General features: G+C 39.4%; 1 protein-coding gene and 1 pseudogene across 2 annotated transcripts in view; both read right to left on the bottom strand.

Moving 5' to 3' along the window:
• Positions 1-7,579: 7,579 nt before the first annotated feature.
• On the bottom strand, positions 7,580-8,761 carry LOC112308651 (vesicle transport through interaction with t-SNAREs homolog 1B pseudogene; annotated as a pseudogene).
• Positions 8,762-9,491: 730 nt separating this feature from the next.
• The window catches only part of ZNF286A (zinc finger protein 286A), a 31,385-nt gene continuing 22,650 nt past the window's right edge, over positions 9,492-18,226 (bottom strand). The window contains exons 5-6 of one of the 2 annotated variants that reach the window (XM_045199179.3): positions 16,024-17,277; positions 9,492-9,522 (exon numbers count right to left, since the gene is read on the bottom strand). In XM_045199179.3, coding sequence (XP_045055114.1) covers positions 16,046-17,277 — 1,232 coding nt within the window. In that variant the 3' untranslated portion in view covers positions 9,492-9,522; positions 16,024-16,045. Of the gene's footprint in view, positions 9,523-12,568; positions 17,278-18,226 lie in introns of those variants that run through there. The other variant, XM_071219287.1, reaches the window with a different exon arrangement.

Here is an 18,226-nt window from a genome sequence, read left to right as displayed (position 1 = left end):
TGATTGCTGTGGCTAGGACTTCCAATACTATGTTGAATAGGAGTGGTGAGAGAGGGTATCCTTGTCTTGCTCCTGATCTTAGTAGGAAAGCTCTAAGTTTTTGTCCATTGAGTATGATGTTGGTTGTAGGTCTCTCATATATGGCCTTTATTATGTTGAGGAATGCTCCCTCTATTCCCACTTTGCTGAGTGTTTTTATCAGAAATGGGTGCTGTATCTTATCAAATGCTTTTTCCGCATCTATTTTTTTTCTTTTTTTTTTTTAAATATATTTATTGATTATGCTATTACAGTTGTCCCATTTACCCCCAATCCACTCCATCCTGCCCACCCCCCTCCCTCCCACATTCCCCGCCTATAGTTCATGTCCATAGGTCATACTTATAAGTTCTTTGGTTTCTACATTTCCTACACTATTTTTACCCTCCCCCTGTCTATTTTCCACCTATCATCTATGCTACTTATTCTCTGTACCTTTCCCCCTCTCTCCCTCTCCCACTCCCTTAATGACAACCCTCATGTTCTAGTTGTTTGCCTAGTTTGCTCTCGTTTTTGTTTTATGTGTGGCCGTTAATAACTGTGAGTTTGCTGTCATTTTTACTGTTCCTATTTTTGATCTTCTTTTTCTTAGGTAACTCCCTTTAACATTTCATATAATAAGGGCTTGGTGATGATGAGCTTCTTTAACTTGACCTTATCTGAGAAGCACTTTATCTTCCCTTCCATTCTAAGTGATAGCTTTGCTGGATACAGTAATCTTGGATGTAGATCCTTGCGTTTAATCTTGGGTAATGTAATTATGATGTGCCTTGGCGTGTTCCTCCTTGGGTCCAGCTTCTTTGGGACTCTCTGAACTTCCTGGACTTCCCGGAAGTCTATTTCCTTTGCCAGATTAGGGAAGTTCTCCTTCATTATTTGTTCAAATAAGTTTTCAATTTTTTGTTCTTCCTCTTCTCCTTCTGGCACCCCTATAATTCGGATGTTGGAACGTTTCAAGGTGTCCTGGAGGTTCCTAAGCCTCTCCTCATTTTTCCAAGTTCTTGTTTCTTCATTCTTTTCTGTTTGGATGTTTGTTTCTTCCTTCTGGTGCACACTGTTGATTTGAGTCCCAGTTTCCTTCTCATCACTATTGGTTCCCTGTACATTTTCCTTTGTTTCTCTTAGCATAGGCTTCATTTTTTCATCTGTTTTTCGAATAGATTCAACCAAGTCTGTGAGCATATTGATATCCAGTGCTTTGAACTGTGCATCTGATAGGTTGGCTATCTCTTCGTCGCTTAGTTGTATTTTTTCTGGAGCTTTGAAGTGTTCTGTCATTTGGGCCATTTTTTTTTTTTTTTTGTCTTGGCGTGTCTGTTTCTTTAAGGGGCGGAGCCTTAGGTGTTCACCGAGGCGGGGTAACGCTGGTCGCTGAGCTGTGACGCTGCACGAGGGGGAGGGGCTGAGTGGGAGCAATGGCGCCAGCCTCACTCTCCTCCGGATTTCAATCCTTCACTCCGCTACCCACAATCAAACTGGGCCACTCTGGTGCTGGTTCCCGAGTAAGTGGGCCTGTGTACACTCTAGGCCCCTGTGGGTCTCCTCAACAACCTCTTCTGTGAGGCTGGGAGTCTCTCCTGCTGCTGCTCCAACCCCCAGGGGCACTTTCAGTCAGAGGTTTGAGGCTTTATTTCCCGGAGCTGGAGCCCTGGGTTGCACAGTCTGCTTCTCTGCCCGCAGTTCGTCCAGTTTATCTGTGGGCGAATGTGGTGCCGCGGGGTGCTACCCGCCACTCTGCCTGCCCCACTCTCCGCCACTCTGAGTCCGGCCCTCTGGGTTTATCTGCGCAGATGTGGGGCCGCAGGGTCTGCTAGTGCTCGGACTGCCTGCGCCATTTGTCCCACACTCCGCCAGTCTCAGTCCCGCCACAGCCACGCGAGTCCTTTCCACCCCGGTGCCCGTCTCCACCCCTCCTACCAGTCTGGATGAATGGTTATTTTCTATTTTCTTGGTGTTGGTCCCCCTTGCTGTTCGATTCTCTGTCAGTTCTGGTTGTGCGAGGAGGCGCAGTGTGTCTACCTACGCCGCCATCTTGGTTCTCCCCTTTCCGCATCTATTGATATGATCATGTGATTTTTGTCTTTGCAGTTATTGATGTGGTGTATTATGTTTATTGATTTGCGAATATTGTACCATCCTTGCATCCCTGGGATGAATCCCACTTGGTCATGGTGGATGATCTTTTTAATATATTGCTGGATGCGGTTTGCGAATATTTTGTTGAGAATTTTAGCGTCTATGTTCATCAGCGATATTGGCCTGAAGTTTTCTTTCTTCGTTGTGTCTTGGGATTAGGATGATGTTGGCTTCATAAAAAGAGTTTGGGAGTCTTCCCTCATTTTGGATTTTTTTGAATAGTCTGTGAAGGATAGGGGTTAGCTCCTCCTTAAATGCTCAGTAGAATTTTCCTGTGAAACTATCTGTTCCAGGGCTTTTGTGTGTTGGGAGTTTTTTGATGACTGCTTCAATTCGTCTGCTGTTATTCGTCTGTTCAGGTTTTCTGCTTCTTCTTCATTTAGTTTTGGAAGATTATATTTTTCTAGAAATGTGTCCATTTCACCTAGGTTTTAAAATTTGTTAGCATACAGTTTTTCGTCGTAACTTCTTACAATCCTTTGTATTTCTGTGGTGTCAGTTGTAATCTCTCCTCTTTCATTTCTAATTGTGTTTATTTGGATCCTCTCTCTTTCTTTCTTGATGAGCCTACTTAAAGGCTTGTCGATTTTGTTTATCTTTTCAAAGAACCAGCTCCTGGATTCATTGATCCGTAGAATTGTGCTTTTAGTCTCTATGTCATTTAGTTCTGCTCTGATCTTGGTTATTTCCTTCCTTCTGCTTGCTCTGGGCTGTCTTTGCTGTTGTTCCTCGAGTTCTTGTAGGTGTAGGGTTAGGTTGTTTGTTTGAAATGTTTCTATCTTTTTAAGGTAGGCCTGTATTGCTATGAACTTCCCTCTCAGGACTGCCTTTGCTGTGTCCCATAGGTGTTGGGTTGTTGTGAGTTCATTTTCATTTGTTTCCAGAAAGTTTTTGATTTCTTCCCTAATCTCGTTCTTGACCCATTCATTGTTTAATAGCATGCTATTCAATCTCCATGATTTTGAGTGTTTTGGGTTTTTTCCTTTCGGGTTGGTTTCTAGTTTCAGTCCCTTGTGGTCAGAGAAAATACTTGATACAATTTCAATTTTCTTGAATGTGTTGAGGCTTGCTTTGTATCCTATCATGTGGTCTATCTTTGAAACTGTTCCATGTACACTTGAAAAGAATGTGTATTTTGCTTCTTTGGGATGAAAAGCTCTATATATACAGTTAATTCCATTTCATCTAGGGTATTGTTAAGTGACACAATATCCTTGTTGATATTTTGTTTGGAAGATCTGTCCATTTTTGAGAGTGGGGTGTTAAAGTCCCCTACTGTAATTGTGTTGCTGTCAATATCTTTCTTGAAGTCGTCCAAGATTTTCTTTATGTATTTGGGTGCTCCTATGTTGGGTGCATATATATTTACAATGTTTATGTCTTCTTGGTGGATTCTTCCTTTGAGTATTATGAAATGACCTTCTGGGTCTCTCTTTATGGCCCTTCTTTGGAAGTCTATTTTGTCTGATATGAGTATTGCTACCCCTGTTTTTTCCTGTCCGTTTGCTTGGAAAATTTGTTTCCAGCCCTTCACTTTCAGTCTGTGTAGGTCTTTTGTCCTGAGATGGGTCTCTCGTAGACAGCATATGTGTGGGTCATGTTTTCTTATCCATTCAGCTATTCTATGTCTTTTGATTAGAGCACTTAATCCATTTACATTTAAGGTTATTATCGATATGTAGTTATTCATTGCCATTTTTCATACCTGTGTTCCTCTCTCTTTCTCTTTTCCTTCCTTTCCTTAAAGCAGTCCCTTTAGCATCTCTTGCAGAGCTGGTTTGGTGGAGGTGTACTCTTTTAGACTTCTTTTTTCTGGGAAGCTCCTTATTTGGCCTTCTATCTTGATTGAGAGCCTTGCTGGGTAAAGTAGCCTTGGTTGCAGGCCTCTGGTTCTCATTACTTGGAATATTTTTTACCATTCTCTTCTGGCTTTGAGCATTTCCATTGAGAAGTCAGTTGCTAACCTTATTGGGGCTCCCTTGTATGTTACTTCTATTTCTCCCTTGCTGCCTTTAAGATCCTCTCTTTGTCTTGGAATTTTGCCATTTTAATTATGATGTGTCTTGCAGTGGGCCTCTTTGGGTTCCTCTTGCTTGGGACTCTCTGTGTTTCCTGGATTTCTGTGACTTTTTCTCTCCTCAGATTAGGGAAATTTTCCATCATTACTTTTTCAAACAGGTTTTCTATCCCTTGCTCTTCTTCTTCTCCTTCTGGTATCCCTATTATACGGATATTATTACGTTTCATGTTGTCCTGCATTTCCCTTAATCCCTCTTCATTCTTTCTGAGCCTCTTTTCCTTTTCTTGCTCTTTCTGGGTGTTTTTTTCTACCTTGTCCTCCAGCTCACTGATCCAATCCTCTGCCTCATTGAGTCTGCTTTTGATTCCTTCTACTGTGTTCTTCAGTTCTGAAATTGTATTCTTCATTTCCTCTTGGCCCTTGTTGATAATTTCTATTTCCTTTTTCACGTTAATATAGTTTGCAGTGAGTTCATTGTAGTTTCCCTGTAGTTTCTGGTAGTTCTCTGTGAGCTCAGTGAGCTTCCTGATAACCATTGCTTGGAACTCAGTATCTGATAGTTGACTTGCCTCTATTTCAGTTAGCATTCTTTCTGAGGCTTCCTCCTTTCCTTTCATTTGGGGATTGTTTCTTTGTCTTCCCATTGTTTGTGAGACTCTTCTTGTTAGCCTCTGCTTCTTAAATTGATCTGTTCTGATTCCCTGGGTTTATGTTATGAACTTCTATGGTAGAATGCCAATTGGATTCAGTGGTGTTCTCTCCTTAATGTCCTGTGCTCACTGGTCTTGAGCTGACATTTATGGGTCTAACATGGTCTAACTCTAGTCTTTTTGGCACTCCAGGTTTTATTGTGTCACCTGTCGGAAAAAGAGAAAAAAGGGAAAAAAAGAACATAAAAAAAGGATAAGGGAAGGAGGGAAAAAGGGAATAGAAAAGGAAAGGAAGGAAGGAAGAAGGAATAAAGAAGATTGCAGGAAAGATAAGAAGAAGGGATTTTAACAAAAATTAAAACAAAAAAATAAATAAAAGAAGGCAGGAAGAAGGACTAAAAAAGGTAAAGGATTGAAGGAAGAAGGAATAAAAAAAGAAAGAAGGACAGAAAGGAAGAAGGAATTCAGGGGAAAAGGAGGAAAGAAAAAAAAAATAGTCTTCTGCTGGCTTTAAACCGGTCAGGTTAGTTCTGCAGGTCTTCCTGTCTGTGAAACGGGAGGGGGTGGTTGGAGGGATTGGTTTCACTTTTCTCCCTTCCTGAGCCACACTCTTCGCTGTTGTTCAGCCTCCAGTCCAGTTCCTCCGCGTCCTTCTGCTCCCCACTAGGCCTTTAGTTCACCAGTTGTGCTGTCCTTGAGTTGCACCAAGTAGGGGCAACTCACACTCCACTTTCTTGCTTTTTGGTGTCTTAGATGCCAGGGGCTCTCTGTGCTCCTACGGGGTAGTTCAGCCCCCTACTGGGTAGAGTGTTTCCGGGGAATGCAGTCTCCCCTAGCCCTGCAGCTCCCTTCTGCTGGGTGTTCTGCCTTCCTCCTAGAGAGCCAGTAGGCCCTGCAGGGCTCTGTGCACAGGGGCTAGGTAGGAGTTATTCAGAACCGGTGCTTTTAGGTGTGGTCACCCACAGGCAGCCAGGGCGTTGACTGGGTTGCGAGGTTGATCGCAGCTTTGCACCTGGGTTGCGCTGCTGATCCACCGCTTTGGGTCAGTGCACCAGGGCAGCCAGTCACTGATCCGGTTGTGCACTCACCCGAGGTTTCAGGTGTGGGCGCCTAGCAGGGGTTTCAGGTGTGCGCGTCCACCCAGGTGCTTTGTGTCTATGGGCCCAGGCAGACAGGCCCCTTATCAGGGCGCGTGCCCACCCGGGGTTTCAGGTGTGGGCCCCAGGTCACTGATTGGGGTACGCGCCCACTGGGGCACTTTGGGTCTGGCACCCAGGCAGCCGGGCCACTTATCAGGGCACTCACTCACCCGGAGTTTCAGTTGTGGGCGCCCAGTCCGCTAATCTGGGTATGCACCAGCCGGGCCTCAGGTGAGCGCTAGGGCTGCTTTTCCAGCGTTCACAGTCCACGGGCTGAGGGGGGAGGGGCGCCAGAGGCCTCGGCTGCTGCCGAGAGTTCTCTAACTAGCCGCTGAATGCGTCTATTTTCTCTCTTTTTTTTCTTTTTGAAAAATTCTTCCTATTCAAGCCCCCCGGGTCCAAACAAGCACCTGGCCTCTCACACAGCCCAGCCTGGATCTCTCCGACGAATCCTGCAGCAGACCCTGCACCCGGGCCGGGGGCTTCAGCCGCCCTGGTCCCCTGTGCTGGTTCCAGGGACCTTATCATCCTTAAGCACTCTTCTTACCATCAGATCTTTCAATGTCCTCTCTTTGGTCTCCGATCTTCATATATGCTGGAATATCGTTGGCTGTTCGCTCTGTTCCTCAGATCAGCTAGGTGTTTCACTGGTGACGAGGGGAAGTAGACTCCGCTCCCACCTATCTCGCCACCATCTTGAATCCAAAAAACTACTTTCTCATTTTAGTTATTCTGGTTAATACATGATGGTATTTCATCTTTATTTATTTGGATATTTTAATTATTAAAATGCCTGAGCACATTGTTATATGTGTTTATTAAAATTCCTTATATACTGTTTTTAGGGTTAATTTTATTTTGCATTTTCTATGTGCTGTTAATCTTCCTAAATGATTTTGAGAAGTTTTAAAAAATTCTTGATATAAATTCTTGTACTTTTTTCAGTTAAGTGTGAAAGGGAGAGAGAAATTGAGAGTGATTTGTTGGTTCACTTATTTATGCATTCATTAGTTGTTTCTTGTATGTATCCTGACTAGGGATAAAACCTGCAACTTGGCATATTAGGACAATGCTCTGGGGTAAAAAAAAAAGTTTTTCTTAATGGATAAGCTTTGGATACTTAGATAGGTTTTAAGTAAAATAGAAAAAAAGAGTCACAACATATTTGTATTATGTATACCTTTGCCTCTCATTTTTATGTTATAGAATGGCTCTAACTTAGGATCATATAATGTATCTGTTTTCTTAAAATTGTTTTATTTGAAAATAACTTGAAACTTACAGAATACGTGTATTGATAGATATCTACGTTCCTATTAGATTCACTTATTGTTAGAATTTTATTGTTTTACCATTTGCTCTATCTCTATATACACATATATTTTCTCAATCTTTTGAGGAAAAATTGAATACATTATATGTTTATACCCCTAAATACTTCAATGTGCATTTCTCAATATGAATATTATTTTACATAACCATGATAGTTATGAACTTCAATAAATTTAACATTAATGAAATACTTTTATCCACTCTACTGCTTGTGTTACAATTTTGAAAAATTGAACCAATAGTGACCTTTATAGTATTTTCCTTCTCATATAGGATTCAGTCAAGGATCATATTTGTATTTAGTTCTCTTGTCTCTTTATTCTCTTTTCATGTAGGACAGGTATTCAGTCTTTGTCTTTTAAGACATTACTTTTTTTTTTAATTTAAGAAACTCATAAACAGCATTTATTACCTTGGTATATCACCTGGTCTTGTTGTTCCTTCACATTTAACTGGTTTTCTGTCTTCCTTCCTTCTTCCCACAGTCTGGCTACACAGTGCATCCTTGAACCATTAGCTCACAGCAACAATATGCTTATTCCACATTTGTAACACCATTCATTCACACGGTTGAAGTTTTAGTCGACAAACTCTTCCCTGCAGGAAGTTCAGTACTTGTGGAAGAATCTGTTATAAAGTAGGCCTGCCAGGACAGTTAGCTCCAGTAAGATGACAGTTACTTAACATACTTAGCAGCTTTTGGTTGTCACTTTTATGGACATTGACTGAAGAACCTTCTGACTTTTGATCAAGTTTTCACATGTGTATACTAGTCTATTCTTGGTACGTTCCAACTAGTCATGTTGCTTCCCTAGCTCTTCTATGATTTCTGAGTCAATTTGGCCAGCCTCTGTGGCCATCCAATGAAAATGCTAAGTACTCTCGGTGGTCTGGCTCAGGCTGTCAGTGCCTTGCAAAGGCAATGCCCTTTGAGAGAGTAGCTGAGTCATATGTTCATTCTCTACAGTGTATGTGCCAGAGTTCTGCAGGTGTGGCGGTCAAAGGTGTGCTTCTCACATTCCAGTGGCGTTTGGCAAGGTCCTTCTGGTAGGTTTGAAGCTTAGACATGGGGCTATAGAGAGATAGGGGTGCATAAGTAGTTCCTCTTCCATCTCTTCCAGCATTCCATTTTCTTCCTGTTACTTTTCATCAAAATCTATGATCAATTTCTTCTTCTCTTTTGTCCCTCCAGTCCCCATGAGCTGCTCTGGCACTCCTCATAGGTCTGCATGGATGCGCGGAAAATTTCCTGCAGTTTCTCAAATTGCTCAGAGGAGGAGGTGGAGGGGGCCACCATACAGGCTGCGCTTAAGCAGCAGCAGCAGTGATGCAGGTCCCTGGGCCTGCAGCTACCTTGCCGGTCAGCCACTGCCACAGCCTCATGACGTTAACATTTTTGAAGAATGCAGTCCTTTTGTTTTTAATAGTCCTCATTTTGGGGTTTGTTGAATGTTTCCTAGTGACTAAATTCTAGTTATGCACTCCCTAATATCACATTATGTTGTGTCTTTCTCATGGGATCAAATCTAAGGCACACAATGGTCACCTGCCCCTTGTTCATTATGTTAAGTTTGATCATGCAATCAAGGTGTTCCCTATATAATATTATTATATAATTATTTAAAAATCATTACATAATTATTTTTTCCCCGACAATTGCCAATTGTAACAAGCAATCTATGAAGATACTTTAATACTTGCACATACCCCGTTTCTCATTAAAATTTCCCCTTAGGTTTATCATCCATGGATGATTCTTGCCAGAATCTTTACTGTGATGGCCACAAAATGGTAATTTTCCAGCATCATTTTTACCAGTTTGCATCCAGTATTCTGCTGCTGTAAGCAAGGGCCCTCTATTCTTCCTTATTTATTTTCTTCTCATTATCAATGTGAACTCATATACTACTCTTTTTCAATGTTTTAATAATTCATTACTGCCTTAATTGTTTTGGTGCTCAAGTTGTTCCAGCTTTGGTCAGTGAGGTCTACTTCAAGCTGGTTTCTTTGCCTTTGTGACCTACCCTAATTATTTTTTGAGTACTATCTTATTTTCTGGAACAAGATGTCTCAGGCTCTTACTGCAACTGCAATTACTTGCAATCAGTCATTTCTCTGAGGAACTCTGGCTCCTTTTAGTGGAGGATGGTATCGGAAATGAAGATCTCAGCTTATTGCAACTCAGGCATTTGATTCTAGCCCCATTCTGTAGATAGAGGTAGAGAAAATAAGTATGCATATACATGTATACATACAAATATATGTGTTCACTTTTGCCATGTTAAGTGTAAAAGGGATGTCTGCGACTGTCATATTATGCATTTGTGATGTTTGCCCATCTGCTAAATTGCTTGTGTATGAGTTCTCAATCACATATGTCCTAGTTAATTATTTTAGTTAGCAAAGTGTTGTGATTAATATGAGTGGTTGAGAGACTATTTTGGAACAGTAATGGCAAAAAAAAATTGTGCATAAAAGAGTTAATACAGCAAGCCTACGACTGCTATCTTTAGAAAGACCTGCTGACAAGGTTGAACATGGCTTCTAAGAACTTTGACTTTGGATGTTTCCCATTCCCAGAACTGATAAAGAATGGTCATTGTGCCTAAACTGTACAAACAATGTGGTTTTTGCTAAACACCCGCTTTCCTTCTGGAATTCTGCAGTTTGGGTACATTTTAGAGAGAAGGTGCCTATGTGACCAGCATCCAATAAAAACACGGATGGGTGCATGTGACTTGTTTTGGTGCATAAAATTGTGAAGTGAATTGTGTAAGGCAAGACACTCTAGATCTTTCCTTTCCTTATACCACGGTGGAAGCAATATTTGAGATGGTGCTGCTTCACCAGCTTGGGTCTCTGAGTGACTATGACAATGAGAACCTTTCTGCCAATCCACAATGAATAGGTGAAACAAACAAGCATCAAGAATTGGTGTTCCAGTGAGAAGGCCAAGGCAGATGACATTGTAGTGGTTTGCTAATTTCGTAATCTTTCTCTAATCTTACTGCAGGGGAAAAAATTCACATACCACCTTCTCTTTCTCACATGTTTATCTCCTCACAGGACTCCTACTACTTCAGGATATTTGGGCACTGATGTGGCCAAACTCCCCCACCATCAGGTAGACTTCAGAGAATTTCCCTTTCCTACTTTCCCTTATGTCTATCACAGATGACAGAATGGGACTGAAACTGAGTTGCTACATATACCTGGCTCTAAATGTAAAGGAGATGGAATTAAGGACTTAGAAACTAATAGAGGGGCTAGAATCCACTCAAATTTGTCCTTTTCTGGAGAGCTTGACAGACCTTGTTTCAATGTTTATGTTCATGTGCACATGAAACTTTGAAATGAGATCCCTAGGAATAAAGAGGCAAGTTCTTACCCTTTTGGGTTGCTATAAATCTGAGAAACTAGAACTCCTGAAGATGGATGAATAAGTAATTCATGGTCACATTATTTGTTTTCTTGCTCTACTGCTTTCCAGGTCTATAGAAGGCATGCCTTCATTCTGTAAGACCTTAGTAAGTACAGTCTATATCCCTTGACTGGGTAGGCATAAATTCTCAGTTTTGTTTTATTTTGTTTTGTTTTTTTGCTGCTCAGCATGTTTTCTCTTCACTCCTTCTTTTCTAATGTTCTCTGAGTACCCAATTCCCTTGGCCACAGTGTTGGTTCAAGGATGGGTATGGGGTGCAAGTGATTTAATCAGAATCCATCCTGCAACTCTCAATAGCACTATGGACAATGAAATACTCTTTACTCTGGAATGAACAGCTGTCAGCATAACTCAAGTCAAAGCTGCCAGTGACTATCTCTGCCATTATGCCTGCCTGAAAATAAAACCAATTTGGAGGAAAAGAGTCAAGCTAGTAAGAGAATGACCTTATGACATCTTTTGAACACTTAAATGCACTCATATCCAAAACTTATGCTCTTTAATCATGGTAACCTTTTTGTTTAAGATTGCCTGAAATGGGTTTTCACAAACTAAGAGTCCTGGATAGACCAGTAAGTTTAAGTCACTACAACATGAGATGCATGGATCATAAGATTGGGAATTGAGTCAACTATACATAAAATAATCATGGCTTTGGTATGGCAAAAGTAATGTTTTAAGACAGTGGCTGTTCTGTACTACATTGGGAATATAACTATTGAGCAAAGACTCCTTGCCAACCCACAGTGGACAGGTAGCACAAGTTAAGTGTTAAGAATTGGCACTCGGGTGAGAGGTATGTACTTTTTGTACATATATTGTACAATATCAGAGCATGACACTGAAGAAAATTATCATAACTCTGCAACATGCTTTACAAAGCATTTTCACATGTCATCTCTTGTAATCCCCCCAGAGACCCTGTTGTGCCAATGTTGTGAATATTTTCTTAGGTTTTGGCCTTCTATCAGTTTGTCACTGATCTTTGGAAAAGTTTTTTCTTCCTTTTCTTTTTTTGAGGAGATTGGATATTTGTATTTATGCTGAAGTTTGCCATTCAATTACAGTTGACATGATTATTTTATTTGCCCAGCAACCCTGGACTTCTTTTAGGGGTGGACTTTACCCTCCCTTCCTCCAGGGTTTTACATGGAGTCAGGCCTGGTCAATGAGGACCCTAATTCAAGGCAGTAAATGGTTCAATGATCAGCATTACTCAAGCAGAGTTGGGAAGTAGTCTTAAGAGATTTTGCTGGAACTATTTACAAAGAAGTATTCTTGAGATTGCAAATGTTAAGAACCATACTAGCCTGCAACTGCCAGTAGAGGGATTTAACATCACTGGAGGAGACTGATGAAAATACAGCTAATACAGAGGAAACCACAGCAGAGATGGAGGTAACCAGTCCTCGATCTAGCAATGTCGGAGTGTCGGGTTTCACCCCTTAGGTTTCTCAGATATGTGAACTTTCTGACATGATGATAATGTGTTTATGGGTGAATGGACTGTACATTTTATGTATAGTCAGCTCAGTCTAAGGGCAAATTATCTGGTTTATGGATGAAGAGAAGTTAAAAAATAATGGGTTACAGTGTAAAAAATGTACAGAACAATTCAGTGAAAATATGTAATTTTCAGATGACATTAATTAGAAGTACAAGGTAATCCATAGGTATCACATTATACATTATTACCACAGAACACAACTTTTGCCTTGCCAACAATACCTATGGTGAGGGACAGCTCATTTGGCTCTGGATTCCAAGACTGTCTGGTTGAGGCCTAGAAAAGAATTGGGTAAGGAAAGGGAGAAAGTAGAGACAAAGAGCTTCCAACCCGAGTCTTGCTGTAATATATTTTTTTAAAAAGTGAAAACTCATTTGAGAAAATACAACGATTATGAGACTTTTAATAGATAACTGAACTAGTTAATTGCCAACAATTTGAATGTTTGGTATTCTTATGCCAACACTTTGTACTTTTCAGTGACATTATACTGTCCTCCTGAAAGCCATATGTAATTTAAAATTTACACTACATCAGTTTTTTACCCTATCTTGCCTAGTTTTAACTGTATGTTTTATATGAAGTTCATTCTTCCCTCCTTTGTTCCCCTATTTCCCCTGAGTGGTGCCTGTACTTGGCCCAAGGACTCTTTCATAGAAATATCCTTCTTCTACTCTTTAACCTTCTCACAGATACATGGGTTGTGGAGGGTATTCCCCAATCTATGTCACAAGAAGTTGTGAAGGCCAGATGAATAATTAGAAATGTGATTGGTTTCCTGAATGATATCAGAGTATTTTATGGTTGGTCTTTTTTTTTTTTACCTCTTAAAATATGCTTAAATTAGGAGAATTTAAGAGCATTTACAAAAGTTTCTGACAGTAAATATATAAACATCTTTATTGACAGTTAGGCAATAAGAACAGTCAAATTTGGTTTATAGGTAACCAAAAACATTTGAAAAGCAGACTGCTAAAACTACCAGGATTCAGGTCAACATACAAACCCATAGATTGAACACCACGTATAAAAAGAACAAATGCTGAAATGTAAAGGGCCAAAGTTCTCAGTAAAACTAACAGAGCAAATCATTTAACACCACTTAAACTGCAACTAGATTACAAGAATGTTTGTGTTCCCCCCCGAATTCAGGTTGAACCCTGATCCCAATGTGATGGTATTAGGAGGCGGGGCCTTTAAAAGGTGATTAGGTCATGATGGCAGAACTCTCATGAACAGGGTCAGTAACCTCATAAAAGAGGCCACAAAGCTCCCTTGCCCTTTCAGAATGTGAGTATACAGAGAAAAGATGGCTGTCTTTGAACCATGAGTCCCCTCATCAGACAATGAATGAATCTGCTGGGGCCTTGATCTTAGACTCCCTACTCTCCAGAACTGTGAAAATGTTAAATGTTGTGTATAAGCCACTCAGTCTAAGATATTTTTTTGTTATAGCAGTCCAAATGAACTAAGAAAACACTTCATTAAAATATGTGTGTATACATACATTAAGAGAGAGAGGAAGGGAGGAAGAAGGAGGGGAATGGGGAGGGGGAAGGGAAGAGACTCTATATAATTTATTGTGTACCAGGTCCTTTACCTGCATTGTCATATTTAGTCCTCACAACAACCTTATGAGGGATAATTTATTCCCATTTTGCAGATAAAAAACTGAGGCTCAGAAAATAAGTAGCCTTCCAAGGTCACAGAATTGCTAAAAGAGGTGGCAGAATTAAAATCGAGCTTTGAAAAGCCCATGCTGGTGTTATTTTATTAGTCATATTTTGGCCCCCAAATGATGCACTTACTGTCACTCAAGCATTTGGCACATTAAGAAACAGCAAGTACCTTAGGCTTTTCAGGACATATATACACTCTCTGCTGCAACTCCTCAACTCTGCCATAACAGTATAGAACACAACATGTAAATGAATGAGTGTGGTTGAACTCCAATTAATCATTACTTACAGAAATAGCAGTAGATATACTTGGTCTACAGGTCCAGGCCACAGTTTGTCAATTTCTGCTTTAGACCATTATTGATTAAGGTGATGAAAAGGGCTGAGCTCCCTTCCCTTTATTTTGTTCATCAGCCATTCTCCTACCCTGATCTTGCAGACCTTGAGCCCTCCCAACCATCTTCACCCCTTTCAATGTGTTTTTAAAAATTCTTACAAAACCTTTTCCAAGTCCTTTTCGCCCCATTTCTTTCATATTGTTGGATTTCAATCATTGCTGGATTTATACTAGATCCATCCTTAATGATCTTTCTATCCACTACCACCACTTTTTAAAACTTTATTCTACTTTCCTTCAATAATAGAACTAAAGTCTACAGGGAAGAAATTAAGTCACAGGGATAACATGAAGGGAGCAAAACATGGACTGATGCTGAATGTTCATAAAAGGTAGAATTAGAAGAAGAAATCTATAACTACTGTTTCCCTCTACTTTCTCTATAATCTTTTCACTCAATATGTATTAATAGAATAACAACAATAAAAATCCTAACTTTTGTATACTGTTTTGCTAAATATTTATCTGAACTTTTGCTTTTGTGTTTCCAATCACATTACTGGTCTTTGGTCACCCATTTAAGTATGTCAATATATCACGTGGTTTCATGCCTTTTCAATCTTCTTTATGGCTCTGAGATATAGCAAAGACTAGCCAACATACAGAGAGAATAAGAACAAAAATTGTGGGTATACATGAAGGTCAGAGAAATGGCAACTTTTTCACAGAGAGAAGCTGCTTATTGGCAAGTGAGTCACTATTTAACCTATCTGACAGGAAGGTATTTCTCTCATTCCTTCAGTTCCTTTTCTATCTCATAGTTGTTTCAGTTATTTTTCTGGACAAGGATCTTAAATATGCTAACACATTAAACCCATCAACTTTTCAGACCCTCAACATCCCAGTGACTTTTTCTCAAAGTGACAAAGCATCGGTTACAGAAAGCAGAATAATGTAAATAAATGAAATCTCCCTAATATTGTAATCATAGAAAACCAAGGATTCATTCAATGAATGCCAAGGATAAGAAAAGAGGGACTTGATCAAAAACTACATTTAAGATTCTGACCCATACTACTTCAGGGTAACTTCCAAGCAAGTAGAAAATAAAATTCTACCCAGCAATTATCTAAATCTATGACCAGCATAACCCATGTAAATGTAACTTACAGCCCACTGTAAATACATTCTATTTCTGTTAATCAAATTAGAGAATAGCCTTTGTGGAAAGAGAGGAAATACAAAGCATATTTCAACTTTTAACCTTTAACTTTCTATAACTAATATAAAACGACACTGGAGAAATGAAAATATCTGTAAATGTAGATTTCTACTTTGGATTCAAAGAGGAACAACTCTGTCTTCCTGATGATAAGGATATGAACCCTCTGCCTAACCTACCCAATAAGAATTTCCTTGAAAAGTGAAAAGCTATAACAGGGCTATAATGTGAAAAAGAGAGAAAGAAACTGGATTCCACAATTATTATATTGCTACCCACTACTAAGGATTTCTTGAATTTCACAAAAGGGTATTGGGGAGGGGTTAGGGATCAAAACCTGAAATCTCTGGAAAGTATCTTTCATAATTACCGAATCAATGGATATAAGGAACATTTTGTTTATGGCTCAAAAATACATACTAATCAAGTAAAATTAGATGCATACAAAATTAGTCCATAAGCAGCATTTAAGGGTCACTTATGCACTCCTATATTTAACACAGTGATAAAACCAACTTACATTTCTTCACATTTAGTAATTTTCAGGGTTGCTCTTCTGTATGAATTCTTTGATGTCTGATGAGGGATGAACTACACTTAAAGCTTTTCCCACATTCATTACATCTATAGGGTTTCTCTCCAGTATGAGTTCTCTGATGTTGAATAAGAGCTGATGAATGAATAAAGGCTTTTCCACATTCATTACATTTGTATGGTTTCTTTCCAATATGAATTCTCTGATGTTTAGCAAAGTTTGAACTCCGGCTAAAGGTTTTCCCACATTCATTACACTCATAGGGTTTCTCTCCAGTATGAATTCTTTGATGCTGAACAAGATGTGTGCTCTGACTAAAGGTTTTTCCACATTCACTACATTCATATGGCTTTTCTCCAGTATGAACTCTCTGATGTTTAGTAAGGGATGAACAATGGCTAAAAGCTTTCCCACATTCCTGACATTTATAGGGCTTCTCTCCAGTATGAGTTCTTTGATGTTTGATGAGTGCTGATGAATGAATGAAAGCTTTATCACATTCATTACATTCATAAGGCTTCACTCCAGTATGAATCAACTGATGCTGCACAAGATGCGTACTGCGATTAAAACCTTTCCCACACTCACTGCATTCATAAGGTCTCTCTCCAATGTGAATTCTCTGATGTATTGCAAGGGAGGAACTTTCTGTGAAGGCTTTCTTGCATTCACTGCACTCAAAGAGAATTCTAGTATGAGTTCTCTGATGTTTAGTTAAATTAGCTCTGTGGCTAAAAGATTTCCCACATTCACTGCAGCTATAGGGTTTCTCTCCAGTATGAACTCTCTGGTGTCGAATAAGCACTGAATGGTAAGTGAAGAGTTCACCACAATCACTACATTTATGAGGTTTTTTCTCTTTATAGATTCTCTGCTTCTTCCTTAAGTTTGATTTTTGCTTCAGTCTTTTTTCAAGTGTATGAAAGGCATAGGTTCCTTTTGGAACTCTGTCTTGAGTGAGAAGGACAGACTTCTGACTTAAGTTTTTCCAATATATATTATGCTCATGAGCTCTTCCTTCAGGGAGTGAATTCATGTAAGTGAACATTTCTCTCAAGTGTCTCCCCTGATTTCCTTGCTGACTCTCTAACAAATTTTCACATTCAAGAGTTGTTTCCAAGTTGGTGTCATAGACACTATTCCCGGTCATTCTGTCTATTATTGCAATTTGGCATGATTCTTCTTTGGAAAAATCTTGCACTGAAGTTGAATCTTTGCTCTCAGGTCTACTTTCCAACTCTGAAAAAAATAGGAAATGCATATTTCCTTCATTTTCTGTGCTCATAAGAGTTAATGAAGGTGAAAAGCATGCCTTCAATGAATAAGTGGACTTGACTCATGAGATGATTCACAAAGAGGGATAAATGGAGGGAAATGAAGAGAAAATAAACAGACCATATCCAGGAGAGTCAATAGGGGGAAAAAAGACCAGAAATAAAGATGGAAGGACGCAGATAAAAAAGTCTATCACTGGGTGAGCAGGAAATGAGCGTACTAAAATGCCACTGCAGTAATACACAGGCAGGCAGTTATCCCCTTAGTAACGAAGACAGCTATAACTTATAAATACTCAGTCATCCAATCCTACTTATATCCAACTATGCATTCCATTTCCAGTTTAATTTTCCCTAACAATGTTTTAATAATATGCCCCTGGTCAAAAATCTCCTATGAGCTCCCAAAGACACAGTGGTAAATATATGAGATTATATACGCACAAGACTATTTATTACTACACTAACTAGGGGAGCAAAAACTGGTAACATATCAAATATCCTACTACAGAGTGCTGATTAAATAAACAATGGTATGTACATACAACGGAGTACCATGCAACTTTTAAAAAATAAGAAAGATGTCTACATATTGCTATAATCTTCAGGATATATTAAATTAAAAAACCCAGCAAACTACAAATTAGTGTGTATCGATTGCTACATGTTGTGTGGAGAAAAAAGGGGAGATAGAAATATATAGACATATTTGGTTATATTTACCAAAACCAACAACACAAATAAAAATATTAATAAAAATGGTTACCTAAATGAAAGTAACAGAACAGAGGAGGGCAGGGACAGAAGTTAGACTTCTCTAAATATATCTAATATAAATAAAGTAGAATTTTTATATCCAATATAAAACTATAAGGCTAAAACAATTTAAAGAGTATGGTTTAAAGGAATAAATA

The sequence above is a fragment of the Desmodus rotundus genome, chromosome 9 (genome assembly GCF_022682495.2).
Source record: "Desmodus rotundus isolate HL8 chromosome 9, HLdesRot8A.1, whole genome shotgun sequence".
In the NCBI taxonomy this organism is placed as follows: Eukaryota; Metazoa; Chordata; class Mammalia; order Chiroptera; family Phyllostomidae; genus Desmodus; species Desmodus rotundus.
The sequence above is the reverse complement of the archived record's forward strand: the minus strand, read 5'-3'. Positions and strand labels throughout refer to the sequence as shown.